The 26478-nt window shown below is 37.7% G+C and overlaps 2 protein-coding genes across 15 annotated transcripts; one reads left to right on the forward strand and one right to left on the reverse strand.

Annotated features, from left to right (window-relative positions):
* Positions 1 to 1057: 1057 nt before the first annotated feature.
* On the reverse strand, positions 1058 to 13857 carry LOC113539181 (transcription regulator protein BACH1). Its single transcript, XM_026934769.3, has 5 exons — positions 13702 to 13857; positions 10024 to 10278; positions 8333 to 9532; positions 6811 to 7017; positions 1058 to 4651 (listed from the first exon to the last, which is right to left on the reverse strand). The coding sequence occupies exons 2-5, from the start codon at positions 10261 to 10263 to the stop codon at positions 4298 to 4300; spliced, it is 2001 nt and encodes a 666-aa protein (XP_026790570.3). The 5' UTR covers positions 10264 to 10278; positions 13702 to 13857; the 3' UTR covers positions 1058 to 4297.
* LOC117599014 (TRPM8 channel-associated factor homolog) lies at positions 13084 to 24916 on the forward strand. 14 transcript variants are annotated; one of them, XM_053239691.1, is made up of 12 exons: positions 14368 to 14976; positions 16120 to 16199; positions 16789 to 16870; positions 17025 to 17077; positions 17697 to 17735; positions 18264 to 18989; positions 19084 to 20084; positions 21231 to 21325; positions 21475 to 21688; positions 22528 to 22767; positions 22883 to 23220; positions 24449 to 24916. In XM_053239691.1, exons 6-12 carry the CDS (start codon positions 18370 to 18372, stop codon positions 24689 to 24691), a joined length of 2751 nt encoding a protein of 916 aa, XP_053095666.1. In that variant the 5' UTR covers positions 14368 to 14976; positions 16120 to 16199; positions 16789 to 16870; positions 17025 to 17077; positions 17697 to 17735; positions 18264 to 18369; the 3' UTR covers positions 24692 to 24916. The 14 variants fall into 14 exon arrangements, with proteins under 14 accessions (XP_053095669.1, XP_053095671.1, XP_034166217.2 ...); XM_053239689.1 differs by having other exon boundaries at positions 16789 to 17077; XM_053239694.1 differs by lacking the exons at positions 14368 to 14976; positions 16120 to 16199; positions 16789 to 16870 and adding an exon at positions 13084 to 13179.
* Positions 24917 to 26478: the final 1562 nt, after the last annotated feature.

The following is a 26478-nucleotide window of genomic DNA, read 5'->3' on the forward strand; positions in this document are numbered from 1 at the left end:
ACAAAACCAGCAGACCTTTGTTAGACAACTGAAGGTGAGAAAAATATCACCTTCCAGCATGATAATGACCCAAAGCACAAATCCAAGTCAACAAAGGGAAGACTTCAGAAGAAGAACAATTTGTATTTCATTTTCACTTAAATTTTGTTGGTTGCTGACATTTCAGTGTCATTTTTTTTCATTAAAAAACCTACAGGTTTAACAGGGATGTGTAGACTTTTTACATCCACTGTAGTTCCCAAAATATCTGACCACTTGCCAGCATGAAAGTAAAAACTTCCTGCTCATACAACATTTTCTTGGGTCCTGTGGGATCCCAGTCCCAGTGCATGCCTCTAGGCTCAACGGTTCTGGCAAGCTTTCTAAAAAAAATAAACAAATAAATAAAACATGGCTCAGTGCAAATACAAAACTAGCTGCTGATTTTCCTAATCCATATTACACCATTTTTTAAATATCATTCTGAATGCAACAAAATGTAAGGTTCTGTAAAAATGTAAAAATTCTGCTTTTCTAATACTGTTTTGAAAGTTATTTTCATGATTTAAAACATTCTGCAACAGTCTGATATAAAGGATCAACTGATGTAACCAGTGACAGTTTCCAAATGGAGACAACTGTGTCCAAGAGATTTTTTTTTTATTTTATTATTTATTTAGTTTCCCCCCCCCCTAAGCTTCTCCAAGGCAATTTCTAAAAAGTGATACACTTTGCCAAATGCTAAATGCCAAATGCCAATTAGTGACATTGCACATGTTTTGCCAATTCCTGACTGTGGAAATGACACCATGATGTAAACAAATGTTAATATTTACAAATTCTCTTACTGTATAATTTTTGGGTTCAGGTTCCTGGCTGTGTGGAGTTTCACATGTTCTCTGCTTGGGTTTCCTCCCATTTCTCAAAAACCATTTCCCAAAACAGTGGGCAGATTGGCTACTTTAAATTTCCCCTATGTGAGAATGAATGCTAACGTGTGTTTGGGGTTCAGTAATCGACTGGCGTCTCATTCAGGTGCTATTCCCCACTTACTTTGAGACAGAACACTGCAGTATGAATGTTTACATTCATGCATTATTCAATTTGTAGAGAATAAAGAAATCAACATCCTATTGGATGACAGAACACACTGATTATCATGTTTTAACATCATACCACCTCCTATCTTCCTCACTATCATGTTCTTCACATTGTACTAACTATCATTTATTTTTGAAACTGTGATCATCAACTGTCCAGCAAAAAAGGGCCTTTTTCCTTAACATTGTAACCCATGGAACCAACAGAAGAAAAGAGTGAAAACAAAGTGTTTTACAGGTTTGATTTTATTGATTACAAGCCATTTACAAACTGCTCGCTCATAAGCACATAATCATACATAGCAGTTATTTTAGAGCCTGTAACAAATCCCTCTGTTAATATATCAGCACAAATGTGCACTATATTTAGTAACCATGTTATGCGTTTAGTGCTGAAACTATTGTGCTACATTTGAATGGATGCATTACATTATGACACTCAAAAATCTAGCATAATTAAATGCAATGTAATTACTGTACAGTATAACAAAGTGCATAAGGTGAATGTGCCGAGAATACTAAGATTTCTATTGTAAAGCAGACTCTTAGATAATTAAGAATCCTTACCTCTGAATATGGTTTGGCTCATGCACATCTTGCAACGGGAATAATACAAATATTGGTTATTATGCCATGCTAAAATTTCATATGAAATGTTTAGTAACAGTGCAAATTTAGTTCTATAGATTTATTCATAAACATTATGAAAACGTAAAGAAAGAACTGAAGTAAAGACAAATATACTCAGAAAACAACCAAAACATTTACTCCTGAGTGAAAATTACAGGTTGGACCACTAGAGTACTAGGACATACTGGCTTCAATTTAAATCATGGTTGAATTTAGTACAGTGGCAGTGCTCATTACATATACCTTCTTTTCAGTTAAAGGGAAAAAAGACAAACTAAGCTTGTTAGGATGGAATTAATGTTGTGTTTAACTCTTATTAGACATGACAGATTGCCCTATTATTGCACACAAAAGGCAATTCATATGAAACGATGTTATAATTCTGCCACAGAAAGCAGCTTTTTGATTATATGGGATTTCAATTAATCTTTCTTTTTCAGTCATGAAATGCTGATTGAAGTTTTGGTAAGGACTACACTGTATACACCCTGGCAGTTAGGTTCAGATCATTATGATTATTATGCCTTTCCAGCTACCTTATTTTAATTCAAAGGACATAAAACACACACACACACACACACACACACACACACACACAAAATTAGGATTTTTGGGGTAGAGTTATGTTTAACTCTTAAGATCACGACAGAGGCTGAAGTCACTCTCCAAATCAAACTTGCACCAGTGGCGGTTATGTTGTGGCTTTGCATAACTGAGCACAAGCAATCTGCTTCTTACCCAATCAAATACAAGCAAAAGAAAATAACAGTAGCTGGTTTCCTATTATCCTATGTGCTATTTTGTTTTTTTCTTATCAAGTTATATTAGAACAATTGCAATAAATCAATGACTCTAGTAATTAAATGACATTCAATGGTGCAGAACATCACAAAATGCAGGTATAAACCATCTAAACAGTGCAAAAGCAATTCTGTCCTTTCTGTAATATAGTGTAACTCCATTGTTTCTCAAAGTGGTGTCTGTGAACTTCAGCCAGAGGGGCCATGATTTTTTTTTTTTTTACATTTTTATTACAGTTGTGGAAATTACAATCCATTATCAAAGACCATATATAACGTCAACTGGAATCTACTGACAATGTTAAGGAAAATGAGTTCTATGAGGAGATAACCCAGAAATAACAATAATAAAATAAAACTATTCTTGTACACATTTAAATAATGTGCCTAACTTGTTTTAAATGTTTTTGTAAACTCAATCTGTACTGCGGGGGTCTGTGATTTTTCTTAAAGCTTTTGCATAATCTATGCATCTCATTTTCTGCAACAACTTGTCTAAAACATTAAAAACTATTATTTGAGTCACATTGTATAATGTTGTTACATTGCTGACTTTATTTGCCTCTGAACAGTGAACACGTGTGGCTTAAGCCTGAGTTGACATTAACCTCCTTAGCATCTGCCTTATCCTGGTTATCGTGATTAAACTTAAACAGGAACGTTTGGTTTAGTGACTCTACCCTTCTTCTGCTGTGTTATAGCCACTTCTGCAAAAAACATTTGCACAGCTGTGTGGACAAATGAGAAATTTCGAAACAACTCCTCAGAAAATAAAATGCAACATGCACAAAGATTTTCCTAATACTGCACACAAAAGTAAGAAAGGCAGCTCATAAGAAATTATGCTTCCAGTCCTATTCTTCCACACAGAGCAGTGTTTTGATTATATGGCAGTAAAATTCTACTAAAATTCCTTGTTTACAAAGGATTGGATAAGCAACTAACATGACTGAATGGTTATAATAATTACCTTTTAATAATTAACCATTCATGATTAGCTTATGGCTATAAATAAGACGCATGAATTTGAAGTGGTTATGTTTTGTTTCATAGTGGCTCTTCATAATATCATGTTTGACTAGCAGTATTGACTATGAACAGATGAGACACATTTGTGAATTTGAAGTGGGGAAAATAAACATATACTTCTCTGTCTAATCGTCATTAGACATTGTTTTCATCATCGTCACTTCAGTAATCAGATCAGAGAGTGTAATTGAAATAAAATTCAATGCAAGTCTGTGAAAACTCCTTCCTTTCTTCATGAGGTGCCTTCAGCTAAATAATTTACATAAATGCATGTAATTGTCTTCAACAAGCCTCAACAGAGAATCTGATACAGAAGCTGTGATGGTTCATATTTACCAAACTGGAGGAACTGAATTATGGCCTTTTTTAATTTTTTTTTTAATAGGTACAGATTTTTGTCGAGTGCTCACTTTGATCCGCTGAAATACTCTGCTGGATCCACATCCAGACCGCAGCTCACGCGGTGACGACCCATTATAGGAGATTTCATTTACTCTCAATGTTGTTTTGTTAAGGTCTACACTACATACAAACTGGCAGTTAGGTTTCAAATACTTACACCCAGAGAAATCATTAAACCACATACAGCTGCTTTTCAAGCCTGCTTTTCCTCATAATCAGCTCAATGAATAAAAATCCAAATACTGAAAATGTGAAAATTATTTACACAAAGTTCTGTTTTAAATCAGTTTGTAATCCAGCTTTGTGTGTGTGACTGTGTCCTGTATTGTATTTGCTTGTATCACTTGATTATCATGATTATGTTTGTGAATAATCATTGGGCTTCGGAAAGGTGCCCAAATCATTATTATTATTATTATTAATATTATTATTATTATTATTAACTGCTCCATTAGCTTGAGCGCAGTCAGGCTGAGTTGGCTCACTGCTCCAGGCCTCGAGGCAGGGCAAGTTTGGGGAGGCAGTGGGTGTGAGGAGCACCGAGCTGGGCGAGTCAGGGGACAGATACCTGGCTAAGATATGCAGCTGCTCCGGCTGCATTGAGGATTTAGTACATACACTCTCACACAGACCTGAGAGAGACTGCTGTGTCTCCTCCATACTCTGCTTCAGCTGGTTATGTTCCTGCAGCAACTTCTCCTTCTGAATCCTCTGTTTAACACACACAAACACAGATGTGAATTTCACAACTGTTCTATTTTCGTAAATCAGATCAATTTAAATAAATAGATTTTAGGCAAACAATTAGGTTATTTAGTGCATGTACAAAGTTATTTAGATATCTTCCGTATCTTCTTTGTAGGCTGTAGTCTTATAATTTTCCTTCACTGGAACTGAGGCCCAAACATGTTCTAGCATGACAATGCCCATGTGCACAACCAGAATGCCGACTGCACCCCAGGCCTCTTCGCCACACATCAGTGTCTGACCTCACTAATGCTCCTGTGGCTGAATGGGCACATATCCCCATAGCCATGCTCCAAAATCTAGTGGAAAGCCTTCCCAGAAGAGTGGAGATTATTATAACAGCAAAGGGGGGGGATTAAATCTGGAACTGGATGTTCAAAAAGCACATATGGTGTGATGGCCAGGTGTCCACAAACTTTTGGCCATATAGTGTGTGTATATACTTTTAAACACTGCAAAAATTTAATGTTTCTACATTTAAAAAAACTACAAAGAGTAGTAAACAGTACAGATAGTAATAAACTGAACAATGTCAATATTTGGTCTGACAACCCTTGCTCTAAAAAAAAAGTGAGTAGCCTCAAGTACAAATTGTGCAGTTTATATACATAACTTTAGATAAGGAAGTTTTACTGAGCATCTTGGAAAATGTGCCACAGTTCTTCTGGAGACTTTGCCTGTCGCTCTTGCTTTTTTTTATTGAAAAAGAAAAAGTAGCCAGCAGCCTTCATTGTTTTTTGTCAGAAAAGTGGTCTGTTACATAAGATGTTGCTTTTGTTACTGACATACAAACATTTTTTTCTCAAACATTTAATTTTTAACCTCAAATAAAATTTAGGATTTTATTTATTTATTTGATTATATGATTACGTTCATTTATTTTCTTTTATTTACTGCTGACACCGCTAGCCAAAAGCTTTACTTTATTCAAGGTATAAGATTTTACATAATGCTGCCACCTGGCTTCTGGATGTTACTGCAAGAAGTTGGATTAATGTGTGTGACTCATGTAGACCTGCTCCATATCCAAACTGTCACCTTAGTCTGCTTTCACACAGACTTTTTTTTAACAGAGAAAGTGCTGGCGGGAGCACCGTTTGTGCTGATATGAAAAAAAAGTAGGTTATGCAACGTACACACTGTGAATACAACAATGCTCTTAGCAGTCCTAGCTAGGTTTGCCTAACAGGCCTAGCTTGCTATCTGGATTATATTTATTATTATCAGTAATAAAGTTTGAATAAAGGTTAATCTAACTCTGGCAATGAGGAGGTTGATTATCTTTGCTGTAGCTTTGGAGGCTAAGAGACGAGGAGCTGCCTGTGCAACATGACTGTAGGCAGCCACAGTTAAAGCAGGATGTCACATCAGGTAACGATGAATGACCCAAAAATAGCCAACTTGATATTTTTAGTTATATTGCAACATAGGAATATGAAATATTTTCCATTCTACATGTCATAAATCTCCTTATATTCACTCACTAACAAGACTCCATGTTTGGGTTTCTCGCTTGCTTCCCAACATGCAACCTGATTGGTCGGGAGATAAAGCACTTGACGTCACTCGGCACTTTTCTGAAAAGTTCTGAAAACTTTTCAACTTTGGAAGCACTCCACTGTGACCAAAAATACATTGGCAGCAGCACTATAAAAGCAGTCGCATTCCACCCACCGTGTGGTCACTTCCCAAAGGATTACATATACAATTTGAGATGGTGTTTGAGAAAGAAAGAACCAAGTGCGAAAGCGCCCTTACTTCCTATTTCTGCAAAGTGCATGGTGTGTGCTCTGCATCCCTCAGGCTATTTTGTATGGACACTAATCTATTTCAGTGCATTGTGGGATTCAAAAGTGCTCCAGATATTCTACAATACACTTTCAGTAGCTGCATATAAAATGGCAAAATCCCTAAGTAGTATTCATATAGTGAATATGGTATTGTTTAGGACAGGGAGTTTTCATTACAGTTTGATTAAAGTTTTGGTGTTGGCAAAATCTGATTTTTTTTTTTCAGTCAAGACTGTTTTGTACATGAAAACACACCCCTTTAAATGAAAAAAAAATCTTACTTGTCTCTAAAAGCACTACACAGTGTTATATCAAACAATACATAGAATGTACCAGTTTCTTGATGTCTCCCTCAAGCTTGTAAATGCAGTCTAGCTTTCTCTTCCGGCTCCGCTGGGCAGCCATGCGGTTTTTGCTTCGCCGCCGAACGTCTTGCACAAATTCCAGCTGTTCTGGCGTGAGCCGCTGCTCCTTCAGAATCTGCAGGAAAGCTCGCCTGCTCATGCTCGAGATCTGCTCAACGGGGAACGGCAAGTCCACCTGAGGAGAGAGAGGAGAGCCGCATGAAGTACTCCTGAACAGGAATAATCAGTGTGGACTACTGAACTACTGAAGAAGGTCTAGAAACATCTGAACATCTTTACTCATTATAAATGCCAGGATTCTGAATATACAAAATCTACAATTTAGGAACATGCCCATGTCCTCCTGCCATCACAAATAGCATAATAAATGATTGGACTAAAATCGACAGATAACTGCTAGCAAACTAACTTGTATTTGTCACAGGCAGACATGAGTGTTACGACACTAGGAGTGTTACGACCCTAGGTTATCTAGGTTATGGAACTGAGTGTATGTCTGGCTGCATTCTGCCTGTGCAGCCAGCTCATTTCTTCTTGCTTCCCAGGCCAGGCCTTACCTCATCTCACCTTGCCTCACCTCTGTTCACCTCGATCTGTATTAATATTTGCATCTAGGTTGTGCTGGTATGTTGTTTTCTTTGGCAGTGCTAGTTGCAAAACGGTTATCTATTGCATATAAGCAAGTGTTTATCGAAGTAAACTCAGAAAAACTCTAACAGAACCTTGTATTATAACTATCAGTAGTATCACAGGAAAAACTATTATTTACTTTGGTTTTTGTATTTTATTTTCTTGTTAATTTAATTTAATTTAATTTATTCACTTCTTATTAATTGAATTTTCTTGTATTTAAACTTCTTTTGGATTGTATTAGGTTAGGTAGCTCCTTAAACCTCTAAGTCAGATTGCTTTGGTTTATTATTTTCTCCCCTCCCTTCTGATGTTTGTTTTCCTTCAGAATCCTTCCTGATTGGCTTTTATTTGAACGCACAGCAAATAAACACAACTGCTGTGGAAAAATCACTTTTCTGTGGAGTTTCAGGAACGTCGAGGGCACGGACCTTTCATATCTTTGTCATATTCTGAGAGATTTTTGAACAATGGCTAAACCTGTCAAATTTGTCAAAATCACTAAGATCAATCGAGTTAGCTACTTAGATTAGAGTCTAAAGTGTGGCTAAAGACTCCAGGGTTAAACCTCTTATCTCAGATGTAACTGATCCAATGAGGTCAATAAATAAAAGCCATGAAGTACTGAGAAAGTCTGTTTCAAACACATTAAAGCTAGTTAGCTAGCTGCTATCGCAGATTAGGTTACGCTCCAGTAAACACAAATTTTTTTGTTACATTTTTTGTTGCTTCTAAAATTTTTTAAACCTCCCCTCAACATATTAAACCCAGGCTACTACTGGACAGTGTTTAGGTATGATTTGACATATTCTGCTGTACATGTGATTTCATTCACCTACGATGCCAATCATCCAGCTCACCTCACATGCTTGCTCACTGCTAACCACAGAGTCGGCCTCGTGCTCGCATTCAGAATTGTCACCAGAGTTTATAGGAGACACAAAGGGACTTGCTCTGCTTGTTTCTCTGGATGGACTGGTAGCCAATGAGGGTGGATCCTCCTTGGAGTTTAGGTCTCTCAGGAAAGGGCACTCATCAGGTGCAGCACCTAAATCCAGGTGTTTGAGCCAGTGAAAGTCAGAGCCATTTCCAGCTGCTGCCGGCTCTATGTGCTCCGGAGTCTCTGTCAAAGAGGAACTCATATCTGGCCAAAACCCTTTTGCCAGATGCTCAGCCACCTCCCTCTCCACTGTGCTTCTCTCTGTGGAGCCATCGCTGTGTGCTGGGTTGGGGAATATTTGCTCAGGGGGGTCAAAAGTCTCTGTGTTGATGCTCTCAATGCTCTCCAAGTTGCTCACTGATGCAATGCTGTCCAAGACTTCACTTGTTTCCCTGGAGGATAAGGGACGTAACTGGCTGCAGTCCGACGCTGGCTCTAAATCTCTTACAGGCTGCACAATTTGGCCCTCAGCAACGTTTGGCATGTTTAGACATTCACCTTGAACATCATCCATTGCCAGTCTATTCAAAATGCCACCATCACAGCCAGCTGTGACAGGATGCACATTGTCACTCTCACTGCTACATGGCATTGAAAGAAAGGGACACACTTGACCGGTGGGTACGGATGAAGACGGAACCAGCTGTGGCCCGCAATTCTGTAAACACAGTTCTGTTTGTTGGTCAGTAGCAGACTGGAATGAGACTGAAGGAAAATCTAAAATATTCTTATCAGAGGTGACAGAAGGCCTTTCATTAGGACACTCTGTATCGCTAGGTGATACATTCTGTACCGTCTGATCTCCAGTAACCAGAGCTACACCATCTCCTTCAGTATTAGTGCATTGTTCTTCAGTACTATCACACTCTCCGCTGGCAGCTGGCGATTTTTCATGGCTATTTTTGCTCTTGCTGCTGTTTTTGCTCTTCCTCTTGGCTTCCTGAGTAGTTTCGCTGCCATCAGAGAACTTGGGAATGAGGAACTCAAAGCACGCTTTGTCGAGATTGTGAAATCCCAATAGCTCAGCACATCTGTGAATTTCCAAGATGTTTTCTTTGGTGAAGTGAAGTTTTGCAGTGTAGGCAAACTGCAGCAAAGGCACAAAGCCCTCTACTGTGACCTGGGGATGGAAGAATATAAATGGAGTAAACATCCAATAATCTAAAAAAGTGTAAATATAAACACACTTAAGTTATTAAAAACGCCTTCAGATAATAAGCTCCAAACAAGGACAGAAAATGAGTTGTATCCACCAATAGCAGTGCTTTATCATATAATTTTAACAGGCTGTACACCAGGATAAATGTAATTTAGCATAAAGGTTAACTTTTGGGCTTTACATCCAAGTGGTACACAAGACTGACACTCCGAATGTTCAGGATGACAACAGTAGGATGCATAGGGGCCATATATGCCATAGAAAACTTGTGGGATTTGTAGGAAACCCAAGGAAAACGTGTGGATTAAAACTGGCAAGAACTACCTTAAGACACGCTTTTCTTCCTTATATAACCAAGTATTAGCAAAATTTTTTTGTTCAGGGAGCTTATCATAAGTTATATCATATCCATTTATCAAGCCGCATGTGTAATTACTAATGCAAATGATTACTTCCTCAGGCAGAGTGATGACCGAGTTCCATCCCGTGTGGTTTAGGAGTCTGGTGTAAAAATAGGCGCTGCAGCAAGCCAGTACTGAGCAGTGGGCTCGAAAGCTCCTGCTCTCCACTTCCACTGTCACATCACACAAGATGTCCTTCTGTCTCTGCTCATCCAGGCAGCGGAGGACATGCATACTGTGTACAGCTGACTGGAAGGTAAACACTGACGTCCGGGAGCCATCCACAGACATGGCGCTGAATTTCACCTGCAGAACAGCAAAAAGAGGAATAAACTAAAAAGTAGAACGGCTACTGCTGATAGAGCACCTGACAAAATGGTGTTCATGTATTCATCATCAAGGCAAAATTAGGTGGCTCTGAAAAGAGTGAATCCTAATGCAATATGCGATCATTCATGTGCAGTTAAGTAAGGATTAAAACATGAAGGAATGTGCTGTTATAGGAAAATAATGAACAACAAGGTGGTGTGATCTGCTTTGTTTTCGTCCAATCCCAGCCTGAAGTCGCAGTTATTTTTAAGGGTTTTATTCCTCAAGAAATTTACCAATGATTACACTTTTTAACATATTAATGAACGGCATGTCATTAATGCATTTGTAACTGTATATAGTTATATTTAATGTTGTGGAAAGTCCACAAGACAAGTTAGTTCCTGTTATCGCGTTTGTTACTGCAGCTATAAACACATATTCTTGAAGTTAATAATACAAAAAAAAACCCACAGCTTGTCTTGTTACCTAGGAACTATGCATGTAACAATAGAAACCTAGAAATGTAAACAAGTACATTAATAAAACCCTATTGTATAAATTACAGTAGGAACTACTGTCAGAGCTGCTGTTATAGAAAATCTAATTAACACCTTCTAACCAAGAATTCAGAATCAACAATTCAACAACACATTTTATAAAAACCTAAAAACAAAACAGCCTTATATACCCAACATTTTTAAGGTAATCTAAAACATGTTTGTGTTTTATTGAAATAGAGTTTTTTCACATCCTCCTAGGCCCCATGAACCCCTGCTTTTATCATCCATCTCAAGTAATCTGATTACAAGTAGACAGTCGAGACAGATAGCCATTTACACCTGCCAAGCCATTCTCATAGAGAAGAACTGCCCTGCATACTGGGGATGCATCAATACCGATACTGGCGTAAGCTATCTGTCTGCTACCATGCTCGCATATGTGTACATCAATACCATGCACTACTGTATAACATAATTCTAGTGTATACCGCTGCCCTGAGAAACAGACGGCATGAAATGACAGAAACCTGGACATATTTTTCACAGTTAATGATCAAAGCAGAGCAAAGCAGACTGCAGACTCTGCCCTGAGACAGTGACAGGAAGAGGAACTACAACATCTTTATACAATATGAGTAAACTGATAAAACATCAAATGGCAATTAAAAAGCTTTTTTTCTTTTTAAATACAGAGTGTGAGGGAAGCCAACCTGAGTGTGCAGAGCCGTGTCAGCAAGTGTGGTCATTATGAGAGACAAAACGAGAGAAAGGTGCCATTAATTGCACTCACAAAGATATTCATGAGCACAGAGTAGTCCAGTGAGTGTACAGAGCAACTCTCACATGTGAGAGCACTTCAGTTCTGCGAGCACTGAGCAGTGAGCACGAGTGCTTCCTTTGCCCAGGGTCTACACTTTATTTGCGACACCTTTTTTAATCACCACACTCCCTGATAATACTCTGTGCACTCATGTTTGCCCTTCCTCATGCTCTCTATTAAAAGATACTGTTTAAACCATAATATCTTAAACATAATCTTAAGCACACAGCAGCAGCCAAAATAAACCGCTAAATAAAATTTCATGATGCCCCTGATTGCTTAATACTAAGTAGGTTACTCATTTCAGTATCAGTATAAGTGTTCATGCATACCAAAAGCATATAGTCTGGGAAAAAATGGTATCCATTCATCCCTGCTCCCTAGTTTCAGGTTTTCCCTGATCTAACACACCTGATCCGGCTCATACAGGACTTGATAAAGAGCAAACCTAGTGTGGTGTAAAACAGGACAACTGTGCATGCAGTAGGTCTTCAACACCTTCTAACCAACCCGAGTCAAGAATTCAACAGCACAGTTGTATAAAAACCTATAAACAAAACAGCCCTATATATCCCATATCTTTAAGATAATCTAAAACATTTTTGTGTTTTATTGAAATTGAGTTTTTTTCACACCCTCCTAGGCCCCATGAACCCTTGCTTTTATCATCCATCTCTAGCGATCTGATGACAAATAGACAGTCGAGACAGATAGCCATTTACACGTCATTTTCATGTTTGTATATAGAGAAGGATTGCCACGCATACCGAGGATACATTAGTACCGATACTGGCATCAGGTATGTGTCTGCTACCATGCTCATATATCTGTATGCCAATACCAATGATTCTGTGTAACATAATTCTACTGTATACTGCTGCCCTGATAAACAGACGACGTGAAACGCAATCCGGATGTATTTTTCACAAGTATTTTTCACAAGTAATGAGCAAAGCATACTGCAAACTCTGCCCTGAGAAAGTAACAGGAAGAAGAACTACAACATCTTCATACAATATGAGTAAACTGATAAAGCATCAAATGTACTCATACTTAGTCTAGAAAAAAAAAAGGTATCCATGCATCCCTACTGCCTAGTTTCAGGTTTTCCCTGATTTAACACACCTGATCCAGCTCATACAGGACTTGACAGAGAACAGATCCGGTGTGATGTGAAACGACTGGCACTGACAGTACTGTTCTCGTTATACACAGATCTGCTGATCTCTGTAAATCTAACAGTAATTGTTATTGATAAATATATATACTGCATAGGTTTATCATGCTGCATGTGTAAATAGTTACTAATGCTGAAGTAGCCTGTGGTCCTGCAGATCTGGAGTGCAGCACGTGCAGTGATCTCCCTGCTCAAACACACCTCCTAATAACTGAATCATGTGTGTATAGTTTAATCATGTGTGTTTCAGTACAAAACTCAGGTCTGGGTGGCACTCTTTCTGCTTGACTGATCAGGGAAGTTATTGTCCTGTCCAACATCCGCTCTCCTGTAGGACATCTGAAACCCAGGCCAGGGGTTAGGAGGATTAGAAAAGTACCATTTCTGAGGATTTAAAGGTAAATGATTTTAAATCGGGTGCTGGGTAAAGCTGAGGTTGTGTGTAGTCACTACAGCATGACAGCCTGATGTTGTGATCTAACTTTCTGTCTGTCTGTCTGATAACACACCACGGCCTTGGGCAACACCTAACCCACACAGCTAGCTAAATGCATGAGCTAGTCGATCTGCATACTGAGATGATGGTTTTACTTTCTAGATCTTTCCTTATTTAAAGGGATCTAGTCATGTCAATGTAACTCTACTTGGTATTTGGTATTTTAAGCAGCACAAAATGAACAGCATTTCCAGCACTGGCTAGCACACTGATGTTGACTTCACCCTGTTCCTGGAGATCTGAGTTATCACTGGATAAAATTCACATACAACCCTGATCCCTGTCATCAGACTGATTTCTTATACAGATCACCCCTGAGTTAGATTAGTGGTGATATTACTGTATACAGGAACAAGCCTGCGTATATTCTACATTACACATTAAACAAGCTCAATAAAAAAACAAGAAAACAGTAATAACTAACCTGACATATCACCTGAGATGAGAAAATGGCATATAAAATCCTCAGCTATCCATTAGACAGCTGTGCTCATTAACGCGGAAAAGAAAACTAAAGAAAAAAAAAACATTAGCTAGCTAGCTGAAGAAGTTGCGAAGCCATAAGCGTCATGTGATTAAACCTCAGGGTTGCCAGATTGGGACAATTAAAATCCCACCCAGGGCTGGAACTCCAAATAAATTTCATAATCATGACTACCATTAGCTAATATCTTGTAAATTACAAAGTTACATCACACAGTGTATTTTGGTATTTTTCCCTAAATTCACAACACGCAAATGTCTTGAAATGGTCTTATTATTATTACATAGAGTATATAGTTATAAATAAAGTATATAGTGAATGCACTATTTCCCAACATTAAGCATTCATACTGTAAAAGTAGACCAATAATTTTACTTCGAATCCATTTTTTTGTGGTTACAAGTGCTTATGTTTATTGATAGACCTGACTGTAGTTCTAACCATATTCTGTAATGAGACTTTTTTAAAAACTCCTGGCTTGCAAATGACTGATATAATTAAACTAATGTATAAGCAACGCCAAACACTAGGGGGAAAAGATAAATCGACCACAGTAGCAGTTTATAAATACCCTAAAATCAAGAGATCTGACCACACTGAAAACAGAAACATGTAATGAGTTACTTAAGCAGTGCGCATGCGCAAGTGTACGTCACTCTATTGCCCCAGTTTAATTTAGGTAGTCCTATGATTTGTTTGGCTTATTATTCCACCTTGGTTTAACATTGGACTTTTATTATTGAACTTCTGCTCCGTTTACACAGTTCTTACTCTCTGCCTCATCTCTCTTAAATTCCTCATTTCCAAAAATCTGGCTTCCTTTTCAAACATACAAACTAAAATTAAGTTGCTTCCTCAAGCATAAGTAAACCAGAAAGAGCATAGGTTAGGCCAAACTTTTCAACTCACTGAGAGCCATGAGGAATGATTAAAGCCACGTTGCCTGTTCGAGCAAGGAAACTTGGGTGCTACATTATTAAATAATAATAAGAAATTAATTTGCATAAATGCATACATACGGCCCCCCCACTGGCCCCCCAAGTCTGGAATCATATTACACCGAACCGAGCACTTTTGGGTGCGATGCACAGTTTGTCCTGCGGGTGGCAGTAATGAAACTTTTGTGCCAAGCGCAGTTTACGCAAGCAAGAGCGAATGCCCGAGTACCATGCCGAGTCTCTGCGCTTCAGAGAGTTTCAAAACTACATCATACAGGTAACGAAAATATTTCATTAAAATATAATAAAAACGCATGTAGTTACACATTATATTAAAAATATTTGTTTGATAAAAGGCATTTTTGTCTTATAATTAAAGTAAATGGTCTGTCATTCTCATGGACAAATTAGCACAGTTAAAGTAATCAATACAATTTATTCTATACTATATATTAATTACTTATGGTATATTTAAGTGAACTCCTTTCATTTACACATTTTCATAGTTTTTCTTTGTAGTTAAAATGAAGAGAAAAAACTCTAAGGACATAATGTCCTTTTTTTAGTTAGAAAAATAAAGATAATAGTCAGTCAAGGCTGGAGAGAGAAGATGCTTGTGAAAGAGTCAGAAATACACAAAAGCTTAGAGAATGAAGAAGGTCCAGAAGAACAGAGAACCCATCAGCAAGGTGATTTAGTTGTGGAGAGAGTCAGCAGACCTGGAGACAGAGAGCAGACAGACAGCAATCTGTTGAGTGAGAGCAGTGAACATCTTGAGCAAGAGGAGAATAGAGATGAGGCAGAGTGTGAGCGAGAGGAGCCCTGTGCTTCTACAAGCACATCATATGAACCTTCAGGTTCTAGATACTTAATTGTTATAATTGTTTTTGACTACAAAATTTGTTGAACATGAAACAAACATTTGAGTTGAACTTATTTTATTAGCTTATTTGCTTATAAAACAGAGTGATATATGACATAGTGAAATGTGACTGAAAAATAATCCTGAAAATAAATGTTAGTGTGCCCCGTAAAAGCACAAGTGGCCCCTGCCTGGCCCCCCAGTTAGTGTACTCTAGAACCGCCACTGACTACCAGGGATGTAACCTAAGGATTCCACACAATACAATATGTATCTGTCTGCCACCATGCTCACTTACCTTTACTCTAATACTCTAATACTAGTATACACTAGAATTATGTGTGTAACATAATTCTAGTGTATACCGCTGCCCTGATAAACAGACGGCATGAAATAACAGCAATCTGGACATATTTTTCACAATTAATGATCAAAGCAGACTGCAAACTCTGCCCTGAGAAAGGAACAGGAAGAGCAACTACAACATCTTCATACAATATGAGTAAACTGATAAAACATCAAATGGCATTTAAACTGTTTTTTGTTTTTTTTAAGCAGAGTGTGAGGGAGGCCAACCTGAGTATGCACAGCCATGTCAGTTAGTGTGGTCAATATGAGAGACAAAATAAATTTTTAAGGTGACACTGAATTTTTAAGACAACAATTCAATATTTGATACTACTGAATCTGATACGATATGATATATTTCAGTTTAGTAGCCTTTGATCAATATGTGACCAACTTTGCTCAGAATCTGGGATAGGCCTAAGTTATGAATCATGATGACGTAGACAAGGACTACTTTAAACATCAGAGTTACAGGCAAATCATCTTGCTAACCTATTTACACCTCAGTTTAAAAATATTCTTTTACACACCAGCTATCTGTCCTTTTTTGATAATAATTAGTTTATAATCAAATATAATCGATAATAATTGTTTTATCATTGTTGCATTTTAACTCAATGCATCAATCCAAGCCATCTGATCATATTTACACTGTAGAGAGAAAAATGTTCTATATATCTATGTTCTAAATATTCTATGTAGAACTTCTGAACTGCATTGTTTAATGAGATAGAATAACTATACTGACATCATTTTAAGGCCCTTGTACATAGCCCGTGTACTCTTTACTGCACAACAGTTTTGAAGTAAGTAGATCTACATGTATGGCTATTTTTTGGATAATTTTGTAGAATTTATTTTTTCTTTCTACCACAACAGTTTTACTGTTTTGGTCTTAACAGTAAAATAGTTTCACCCACACTTAAGATAGCTCCAGACTCCACCTCTCCAGAACAGCAAGGTATTATTCTCACATACTTTTGTTCATTCTTCACCTCATGCTCCACCTACCATCACTGGCTTTTATTCATGAGCTCATTGCCATGAAGTTATTTCCTGGTTCTTTTTGAAAGCTTGCTGTGTTTTGTCTTGCCCTTGTGCTGGATTGTTCACAGTGTGAAGAAAACATTTTAATCTGCGACATCTCTCTGCTATTCGTTCCTACAAGGTGAGTATACTTTAAACTGAGGTACACCTGAACCAAGTGCATGCTAATGTGTAGTGTAGAATGTGTGCTGTTTATAATGCGCAGCTCTTCGTTTGCTGTGGGATTAATGTGAAACTGGACAAATTGGTTTGTTAACCAGTTTTTTTGGCTGCCATCTTCAACATCAATAAGCTCAGTGGCAGTATGACGCACCACATGCTGCGTGACAGAATGAATAAAACAAACATTTACAAAGTATCAATAGGATCTTCAACTTAAACAGTTTAATTTAAGATCAATGTGCTTAGACAAGAGCAGCACAACCAGTTTATATCCTTATATCCTGCTGCAATACAAACACTAATATTAATAATAATAATAATAATAATAATAATAACCACATTAATACTGATTAATAAAGCTACACCTTTCAAATGTTTAATTTGTGTTTATTGATTGAATACTGAACAGGGCAATTAAATGAATGGGTTAATGACAAATGTTTAATATGATTCATATGAAAGCATAAGATTGTGGATTTCTCTCGCTTTCAGTATAAATATTGTTGCACAAACAGGCTTTTGGGCTTCCTGAACAGGCTTACTAATGCTCAAGTTAACACACTCAAAACACTTTTCAGGGAGAAGCAGCCTGACTTGTTACTCCTATTTATTTATAGGTGAGTTGATAGTCCTGATTCTCATTCTGTATGTACATAGTAATATAGTATTTTTATATAGTATTTCTTTTCAGTACTGCATAACTTGTTGTATTAAAGCATTTTTTAAAATATGTAATCAGTCTCAAGTTAGATCATGAGCTGGCTAGGGGTACAACTATAATATGATTTTGTTTCATAACAATTCAATATATGACAATACTACTGATACCACTCTGCTATGACACAATTCGATTTTGTAGCTTATCTTATCGAAATGTGACCAACTTTGTTGACATTCTGGTGTAGGCCTACCGTTAATTCATGAATAATGATGCAGAGAAAGATTATTTTAAGTATCAGAGTTACGGGCAAATGAACTTGCTATCCTATTAAATTATTTACACATCTGGATTATTTACACACATGGATTATTTTTTACACACTAGTTGGTTGTCCTTTTTTGATAATAATCAATTTATGATTGTTGCATTGTTTAATTTCAATTGCTGCCTTTTAAATTCTTAAGTAATTTTTTCTTTCTTTCAGCAGTACTACAACTTCAGAAGCCCTCATCTTTATAGATTATCTCAGGCTGGTAATAGCAAAGATTTTTATATAGTAAAGTTCTTCAGAAAAAAAAAATTGAAGCACAATGGAACGAGAGATGGACTATTGCACTCTTATGAAAGGGATTCAGGAGCTTGATTTCCAAGGGAATGCAGTGCCAAGTGACCTTGTGCTAATAGGCAGCCAAGCCTTCCCACTCTCCATGAACCCAAGAGGTCAGGTCCTAATGGCTGCGTCTCGCTATGGCCAAGGACGTATAGTAGTGTTGGGACATGAGGAGTATTTAACACGTTTCCCAGGCCTGGTGGCGAATGCCTTGACTTGGCTTATGCCATCTGAGTCTGTAAGCACAACGGTAGGCATTCAAAAAAATCTCATTTCCCTTGCAGAGAATTTATCTTACTACCCTGTAAAAACTGAGCTAGGAGATTTCCAAAATGAGGGTTTAGCAGTCTATGTCACCGATGCATACAGTGTTGATTCATGTGCCAAAGAATTAGTAGCCTTCCTTAAATCTGGAGGAGGCTTGCTCATTGCTGGTCAGGCATGGTACTGGGCTCAGACCCACCCAGGAGAGAATACATTACTCTGCTTCCCTGGAAACAAAGTGTGCAGTGTGGCAGGAATCTATTTCTCAGAGCTTACAGGGGAACTCGGCAAATTTCCTGTGCCCATGCAAATTCCCTCGAGCTGGCTGGCAGTGTCGTAAGTAAAGCAAATGTAAATTTTCATTTTGTTTTTAAAAGCTTCTTGTAACTGTCTCAAATATCTCACTTGGTTTATGTCGGATTATTCCCAGGATTGGTAAGGACTTCAAAGATGACCTACAGTTCCTACTACAAGGTGTTTCAGAGTTTGATGTTCGAGGTGGGGCTTTAGCATCTGAAGTGATGGCACATGGACCCTTAGCCTTTCCTATTGCACTTACCCCATGTGGCAGAACATTCATTGCTGGGGCCTACTATGGACAGGGGAGAATAATTGTGGCCACCCATGAAAGTTTCCTTGGTCGTGATTCACTGTCTAGCTTCTTGATCAACGCTATCCACTGGCTTGATGAAGGGCGCAAAGGGGTTATCGGGATCATGCCCCAACTTAAAGATGCCCATCGTGTTCTGAGCAAGTCAGGGCTAAATTGTCAGTTCACAGGGTTTAGGGAAGACCTAAGTGTCTTTGTGTGTACCTCCTACAATGATTCTCAATGTCAAGAGATCCAGGAGTTTGTTGCTGAGGGTGGAGGTCTCATGATAGGAGGTCATGCTTGGTACTGGGCACAGTCCAACCCTAAGCGCAATGTGATGACTGATTGCCCAGGAAACCGTATCCTCAGTAAAATGGGACTGTGTCTCATGGGTAATACCTTGAAAGGTGACTTGTATAAAGTCCGGCAAATAACAGAAGATGGGGAGAGTGGTACACAGGCATACCATTTCCGTGACTTGCTGCAGCGCTTTGCTAGCCATGTCATCCAGGGCCAGGACCTTACCAAACATGAACAGGAACGTTTGCAGAAGCTGAGAAATGATTGCACAAATTATCTGCGCATGCAGGCTCATGAAAGCGCTTCCTATACTTCAATGGTTGCACTGCTGACAGATATGGTGAAAGAGGCAGGAGTTCCACAGGTGTGTCATACATGTCCTGTTCAAAGTACCAAAGATAAAATGATGCTTCATTTGGGAAGTGAGGTGTACAGGGTGTGCAAAGATCCTGACGCACTTCTGCCATTCATCATCACTGACATACCCAGCCTACCTACAGTGGCCAATGCAAGAGTCCGGATCAGTGCAGACACATCTGGTAGAGATTCTCTTTTCTTTAATAGAAATTGAATTTTCTGTTTCAGATTGTATTTATTGAGTATATACTTCCCTAAAGCTGAGTTTTTAAGTTTTACCACAGCTAGCTTAAGCTAACTTCTGTCAAACACTGATGACTACACCATTAACCATTAAAATATCTACAACATACAGTCCAAGTTAAAGCATACTCAGGGTCGTAACCTGGATCAACATTTTAGTGAGGTCCACACTGTAGAAATGCATAGTTAATATTCAACAATGTGAATGTGTGCTACATCAGTTGTTAATTTCAAATCTGTTATGTTATCCGTGCATTATTACATAAACTGCTCTGATTCCAATGTGACTGTTTAATTTTATTGAATGAAATATTTTGGTTTACAATCCTAACTTAGCTAGCCTGTTCATTTCTGAATTGCATTAGATGATACTGTGCCATCAATACAAGAGTAAATAATGCACTATAAAGTCAGAGTGTGTTACTACTGAGTAATGTTACACAACATAACTTAAAATTGAACTAACATTAAATATTTGTTTATAGCCAACTAATGAGGTTGGAGCCCAACCCAGTTAGCTAATGTTACTGCAACTAGCAAGCTGATTTGACTAGAAAAGCTATGAGTAGTATAAATTTAAAAAATAAATAAATAAAAAACAGGCGTGTATTTTAAAACCTCCAATTGCCCTCATATACACTCACATTTATATCATGTTAGCACATAAACTCACACATATACACATATCTGATGTTAGCCTATACAATATGCATTGCATACCTCTCAACAAGAAGACTAAAGAGCTAAAATAATTAAGTCTATGGGCAAACACCTTCAGCTGCTCTGAGGTCGCTGCTGATCTTAAAGACTTATAGGTTCTTCACCATAGTGCACTAAACGACGTTATCAGGACACCACTGTTTCCATTTTGAATTTGACAACTGGAGATAGGCTACATGAGAGGTATTCAAAAAATAAATAAATAAAATTTTTAAAAAAATTTAAAAAAAAACTACTAGTGTTCGGACCACTGTGTCCTTGGGACTAGTTTCAGCCATGGATGTACTTATACTCTGAGAGGTTTTGTATGTATGGTATTTATTAACCAGATGAGACTGTATAACATTCAGCGATAATTGTTACAGGTTGTGAAGAATGGTTAAGTACAGGCCTGTATCTTTCTCCTGGAATGAGGACTTACATTGCAGTACCTCAAGAAATCAAAGGCAAAGGTTGGCAGGTAATTACATTACTACAGTATGTTGTTCAGTATATTATTCAATATGTTATAACTCTTTCAAGTTTTTATATATTTGCAGGAAAAACAGAGATAAAGTAAAGCAATGTAAAGAGATAAAGTAAAGTAATGTTTACACCATATGTCTACAGCTGCAGATTGGATGTCAAACAGATTGCTTGGGCGAAGCAAATGTTCTGAAACGTGCTCCTGTAGTGTATGAGCGATTTGCTTTGGAGAATGAGATGCTGCAGGTCTGGAATTTGTGGGGAGGCCTCATATACCTGATTGCACCACCCAACAGCAAAGTGGATGGGGTGGAGGTTGTTGTACAAACATCCATAAAAGCACCATACTACAAGTCTGGTAAAGTCAGTTGTCACTTACTTCCTTAATACCAGCACTTACTACTACTACTAAAACAGGAGTTTGCTAAGAGCTGGTTTTTAGCTGATTATCTGATTAGCTGACGATATGAAAAACAACATGAGAAAATTGGTGATATTAAAAAAAAAAAAACTTGGTGACATTTGGTGACATTTTGTCACATTTCCATATGCGGACAAATCTCTTTTGTCTTCTCAATTGACCAATTTTCAGAAACGGAGCAGAAACTTCTCGCAAAGATGCCCGAAATAATCAAATTTGATGGAAAAGCTTTTATTCTCTGAGCTAATTGATGGATTGCTGGTCCATATTTTGGGCATTTACCAACATATAATAGAATCAGGGGTGTAATAATCAGACAGTTTAGATCGATGCATTGATTTAAAAGGCAGAGAGTGAAATGAATTGAGGCAACAATCATAAATAGATTATTAACTATTATAATTTATTAATATTGATTACAATTGTTATTATTATTAGACTTCATATTTTTAAACTGATTTGTAAATAGGTTAGCAAGGTCATTTGCCTGTAACTCTTATACTTACTAAATTGAATCAAATCATATCTATTTAGCAGATTCAGTGTTCTGGCCAAATATTAAATCATTGCCTTTAGAATCGAAATCATATCGTATTATATGGTAGCCTAAAGCTACACTACTAGCATGGATGTCTAGGGGAATTAACAGTCAGGAATTAATTATTAGTCAGTCAGTGAAAATGCCACTTCTGGGCCAGCCAACTTGGTGGTCAAACATAAAATACAACATATTCTAGTGTAACCAAACAAGTGAACTTAACTTTCCTCTCCGTCAGGACAAACCAGTGTAGAAGACTGGGTGAAGGAGATCCGTGACGCACCAGCGCCTTGGGCAGAGCTTGAGTTTGAGAATCTAATCATTACCTTACACTCAGATATCATACGTAAACTGGACCGTCCTGATGAGGTGGCGGCTCTCTGGGATTCCATCATGAAGGGTGTGGCCGACTTAGCCGCAAAACCTGCCAAGTTTTCACGCAAGGAACGTTTTGTCGCTGATGTTCAGATCTCTCATGGTTTGTACTGGAATCTGTTAGTAGCACAAACGTATTAACTCAAGCTACGTAGATGGAGAAAGATCTAGCATGATTGACTAACCAGGCTTCTCAATCCCCCATCCTTTCATAACAGGTTTCATGCACGCTGGCTACCCTGTAATGATTCACTCCACCTCTGCCGCAGAACTCGTGAACCCAGAGACAGCTCGTACACGGGGTATTTGGGGGGCCATTCATGAATTAGGCCATAATCAGCAGCGCTCGGAGTGGGAGTTCCCTCCACATACCACCGAGTGCACCTGTAACCTGTGGTCGGTGTATGTGCATGAGGAGGTGCTGGGGGTGAACAGGGCGACGGCTCATCAGAACATGTCTCCAGAAAACAGAAGGATTCGTGCTGAGAATTACGCTAAGGGAGGCAGGAATCTGGAAAACTGGAGTGTCTGGACAGCCCTGGAGACATACATGCAGGTAAACACCTACACTTTTTCTGATAGTGTTTTTTATTTTATTGAATACAAATTACAAATAGCGTAAAAGTACTTGGGCAGAGGGTATTATTGGTTCTATATTTACATTCTTAATCACTGAATTAAGTTAGTAATTATAGAAGAGTATACATTAACTGTAAAAAAGGACACTGTAACAATGCGGATATATTTCTATATTTTTATAACTCATCTATCACTGGTTACATTCAGAGTGCATTTATGTTCTTCCTTCATGGAGGTGGAAAGCACTTAAGTAATTCTACTTCATTACTACACTTAAGTATCATGTTAGGAGATTTGCACTGTATCTGAATACAATTCAAAACTAATAACGCTTACTCAATAATGTTTCCATGAAAAAAAGACATACCTTTCATACATTTTCATTGAAACCTTAAAAGTACTCGATACAAATCTCAAATATTTTTCCCTGACATTTTAACTCATTGTGCAGAGACTGTCTATTAGTCTCACTCGTTCTTCATACATTAATGTTACTTTATTGGAAAATAATATGAGACATTTGTGCACAAATAAAATGAATAACAGTGATTTTTTTGTAATACACTTTCATATGAATAAAATTGTAAGAAAAGGTTTGGACCCAAATTGTGCCTCTATCCCTAATCATAACCTACATACCTTTCTGTACAAATTAAAACATGCAGGTATGAAACCATATCTTGACTTATAATTTTTTATTTAAATCATGTATTTTTGTCAAGTACGATTTTGTCTAATTCCATCTCAATACCTCTGCACACCTAATTCCAGCTCACTCAATACTACTGCACACCTGCACTTTAGCTTCATCAGACACTTTTTTTATTCATGGGATTTTTTTGCTGCCAGTATTGCTGCTATACTATTTAATAGTTTACAGACCATGTTTTGTGTATTTATTGTCCTGTGCATTTATTGTTCTGCACATGTTGTCCTGTGTATTTATTGTTCTGTGTATTTATTGTCTTGCACTCATCTCACACTGTTGTGTATTTGCACTTTATGTAGTCTTGTGTACTGTCATGTGTTGCACCATGGTCCTGGAGAAACAACATATTTGTTCCAATGTATACAAGCACTATAGAGGAATGACAATTAAAACCTGCTTGACTTGACTTGATCTTTAACTGAGTAACATTTAGACACAATAGCCAGGCGTGAGTATACATTTCTGCCCCTTCTTACCTTAACCTATTTTGTTTCAGCTGCAAGATAAATTTGGCTGGGATGCTTTCAAGAAAGTCTTTGCAGCCTATCACAGCATCAGTAACGTCCCAAAAGACCGAGATGGAAAGATGAACTTGTACGCTGCAACATTCTCAAAGGCGGTGAACATGAATCTGGCTTCTTTCTTCAAAGCCTGGGGTTGGCCCATTCAGCCATGCACTGAGGAAACGCTCAGCAGTCTGCCGGAGTGGAGTGACCATCCCATGGCCCAGTATGCTTAATCCCCCAATTCCAGTATGCTTAATCCCCCAATCCCAGTATGCTTGATGTCCCAGTGCTAGTATGCTTGATACCCCAGTTGCAGTATGCATGATTGCCTAAAACTGAAAGCTTGGTATTTTTTTTATTTTATTATTTTTTTTGGGTGTTGGTGGCCTGGGTCTAAATATTATGGTGATAAACATATGAGTGAAAATAATTCTCAGAGGCATATATATATATATATATATATATATATATATATATGTGTATATAACTATATCATCTAGTTTATATATATATATATATATATATATATATATATATATATATATATATATATATATATATATATATATATATATAAACTAGATGATATAGTTATATACGTAAATACACATGAAGAACAATTTATTAGATTACTATAAAATGGACTCATTGTAATCACATCATACTTACGGCTAATATCCTTTTGGACTTAAATATGTACATTACACATAAATGTAACAGCTCTTCTGTAGAATTAGTCTGCAGATCTATTCATGCTGTTTGCAAATAAAACAAATTTTGAAATATAATGGATACTGGGGTGTGTTTATTCAGTGTATATATTAAATATATAATTATTTTCTATCAGTCATGGTTTGGGTTTGATTTAACTACCAAATATGCTAAATGCAAATTAAAATTTTTATTTCATTGAATTAAAAATAAAAAAAAAAATAGTTTTGAAACTGGAGTTATGACAAAAATATTTACAGCACTTAAATATTTGTGCTTAAAAAAATGTTATTTGTGCTTCCTAAATGTTATTTGGCCACAATGAACCACTTTAAATATTACAAAATTTTAAATAAAGTTTATTATGAAGGAGAAAATCGCAGATAAGTGATAAACTCAGTGCGATAGGCCTGCAGTGCGTCCTGCAGGATTACAAACCACGCCCCTTACAAGGTACGCCCACAACAGATACGTAAAACATAGGGTTAGGCTTAGCGTTAAGGTTAAGGGGGAATGGGCGTGGAAATGGCGTGTGGTGTGCTTTGATAGTAGGCGTTCCTTGTAATGGGCGTGGTTTGTAGTCTTGCAGGACGCAGACAAACCCTTCTCAATAATCCTGAGGAACAAGTTGCTGTTGCTCGGAGTGGCGCTAGGCGTCGCTATGCGCTGACATTCTCGCAATATTTTCACTCTTTGTAGTATACGAAGAAGAAATCCTCTGCCCACGTGATCTCGGATGACCTCCTAAATGGCTCGGTTCTCCCTAGAGTGGTGCACTTTACATGGCGTTTAAAATAGGGGCTTGTGGTCCCCTATGTAGTGCACTTTATGTCTGATGATAAGCGTTTTGGGATTTAGCCTGGAGGTCTTGCTGGCTGGCTGGAACCCACATGAGTAACCTTTAAATTACTAATGAGGTTATTAACAACAAAAATAGGTGAAGTTATATAGTTGAATGAATGTCGAGTGTTGATATTCAAACGCTTACAAAGTGATTAAACTAAGGAGAGGTTTTATAACGTGTATGTTATACATGTTTATATCCAGCTCGCTAGCAGGCTAGCCTCCCATGCATGCAGGTAAAAGTTAGTGCATTTCATTATATAAGTGTTCAGGCATGTCCGCTTGTAAAGCGCTGTATCTGAGTGTGTTAAGGCACAGAGTTCCTTTAAAGCTGTGGAGGAGAAATGTCACCACCTGGTCACCTGTTGGAGCTGCTTTCAACGCCAAAGCTGCCAGAAGACTGGATCTGTATCAACAAAATGTGGTATGTAAACTACCTGCATTCATACTGAAAGCAACACAGTGT

Source organism: Pangasianodon hypophthalmus, chromosome 14 (assembly GCF_027358585.1).
Source record: "Pangasianodon hypophthalmus isolate fPanHyp1 chromosome 14, fPanHyp1.pri, whole genome shotgun sequence".
In the NCBI taxonomy this organism is placed as follows: domain Eukaryota; kingdom Metazoa; phylum Chordata; class Actinopteri; order Siluriformes; family Pangasiidae; genus Pangasianodon; species Pangasianodon hypophthalmus.

Excerpts from the sequence above, each read along its gene's own strand:
- LOC113539181 (XM_026934769.3), bottom strand. The coding sequence starts at position 10,263 with ATGTCTGTGGATGGCTCCCGGACGTCAGTGTTTACCTTCCAGTCAGCT. Across the intron at positions 9,533-10,023 it reads TCATCACTCTGCCTGAGGAA|GTCACAGTAGAGGGCTTTGT; the intron begins GTAATCATTTGC and ends TTCCATCCCCAG. Across the intron at positions 4,652-6,810 it reads AGGGAGACATCAAGAAACTG|AGGATTCAGAAGGAGAAGTT; the intron begins GTACATTCTATG and ends TGTGTTAAACAG.
- LOC117599014 (XM_053239694.1), top strand. The coding sequence starts at position 18,370 with ATGGAACGAGAGATGGACTATTGCACTCTTATGAAAGGGATTCAGGAG. Across the intron at positions 21,689-22,527 it reads AGCACCATACTACAAGTCTG|GACAAACCAGTGTAGAAGAC; the intron begins GTAAAGTCAGTT and ends CCTCTCCGTCAG. Across the intron at positions 23,221-24,448 it reads CCCTGGAGACATACATGCAG|CTGCAAGATAAATTTGGCTG; the intron begins GTAAACACCTAC and ends ATTTTGTTTCAG.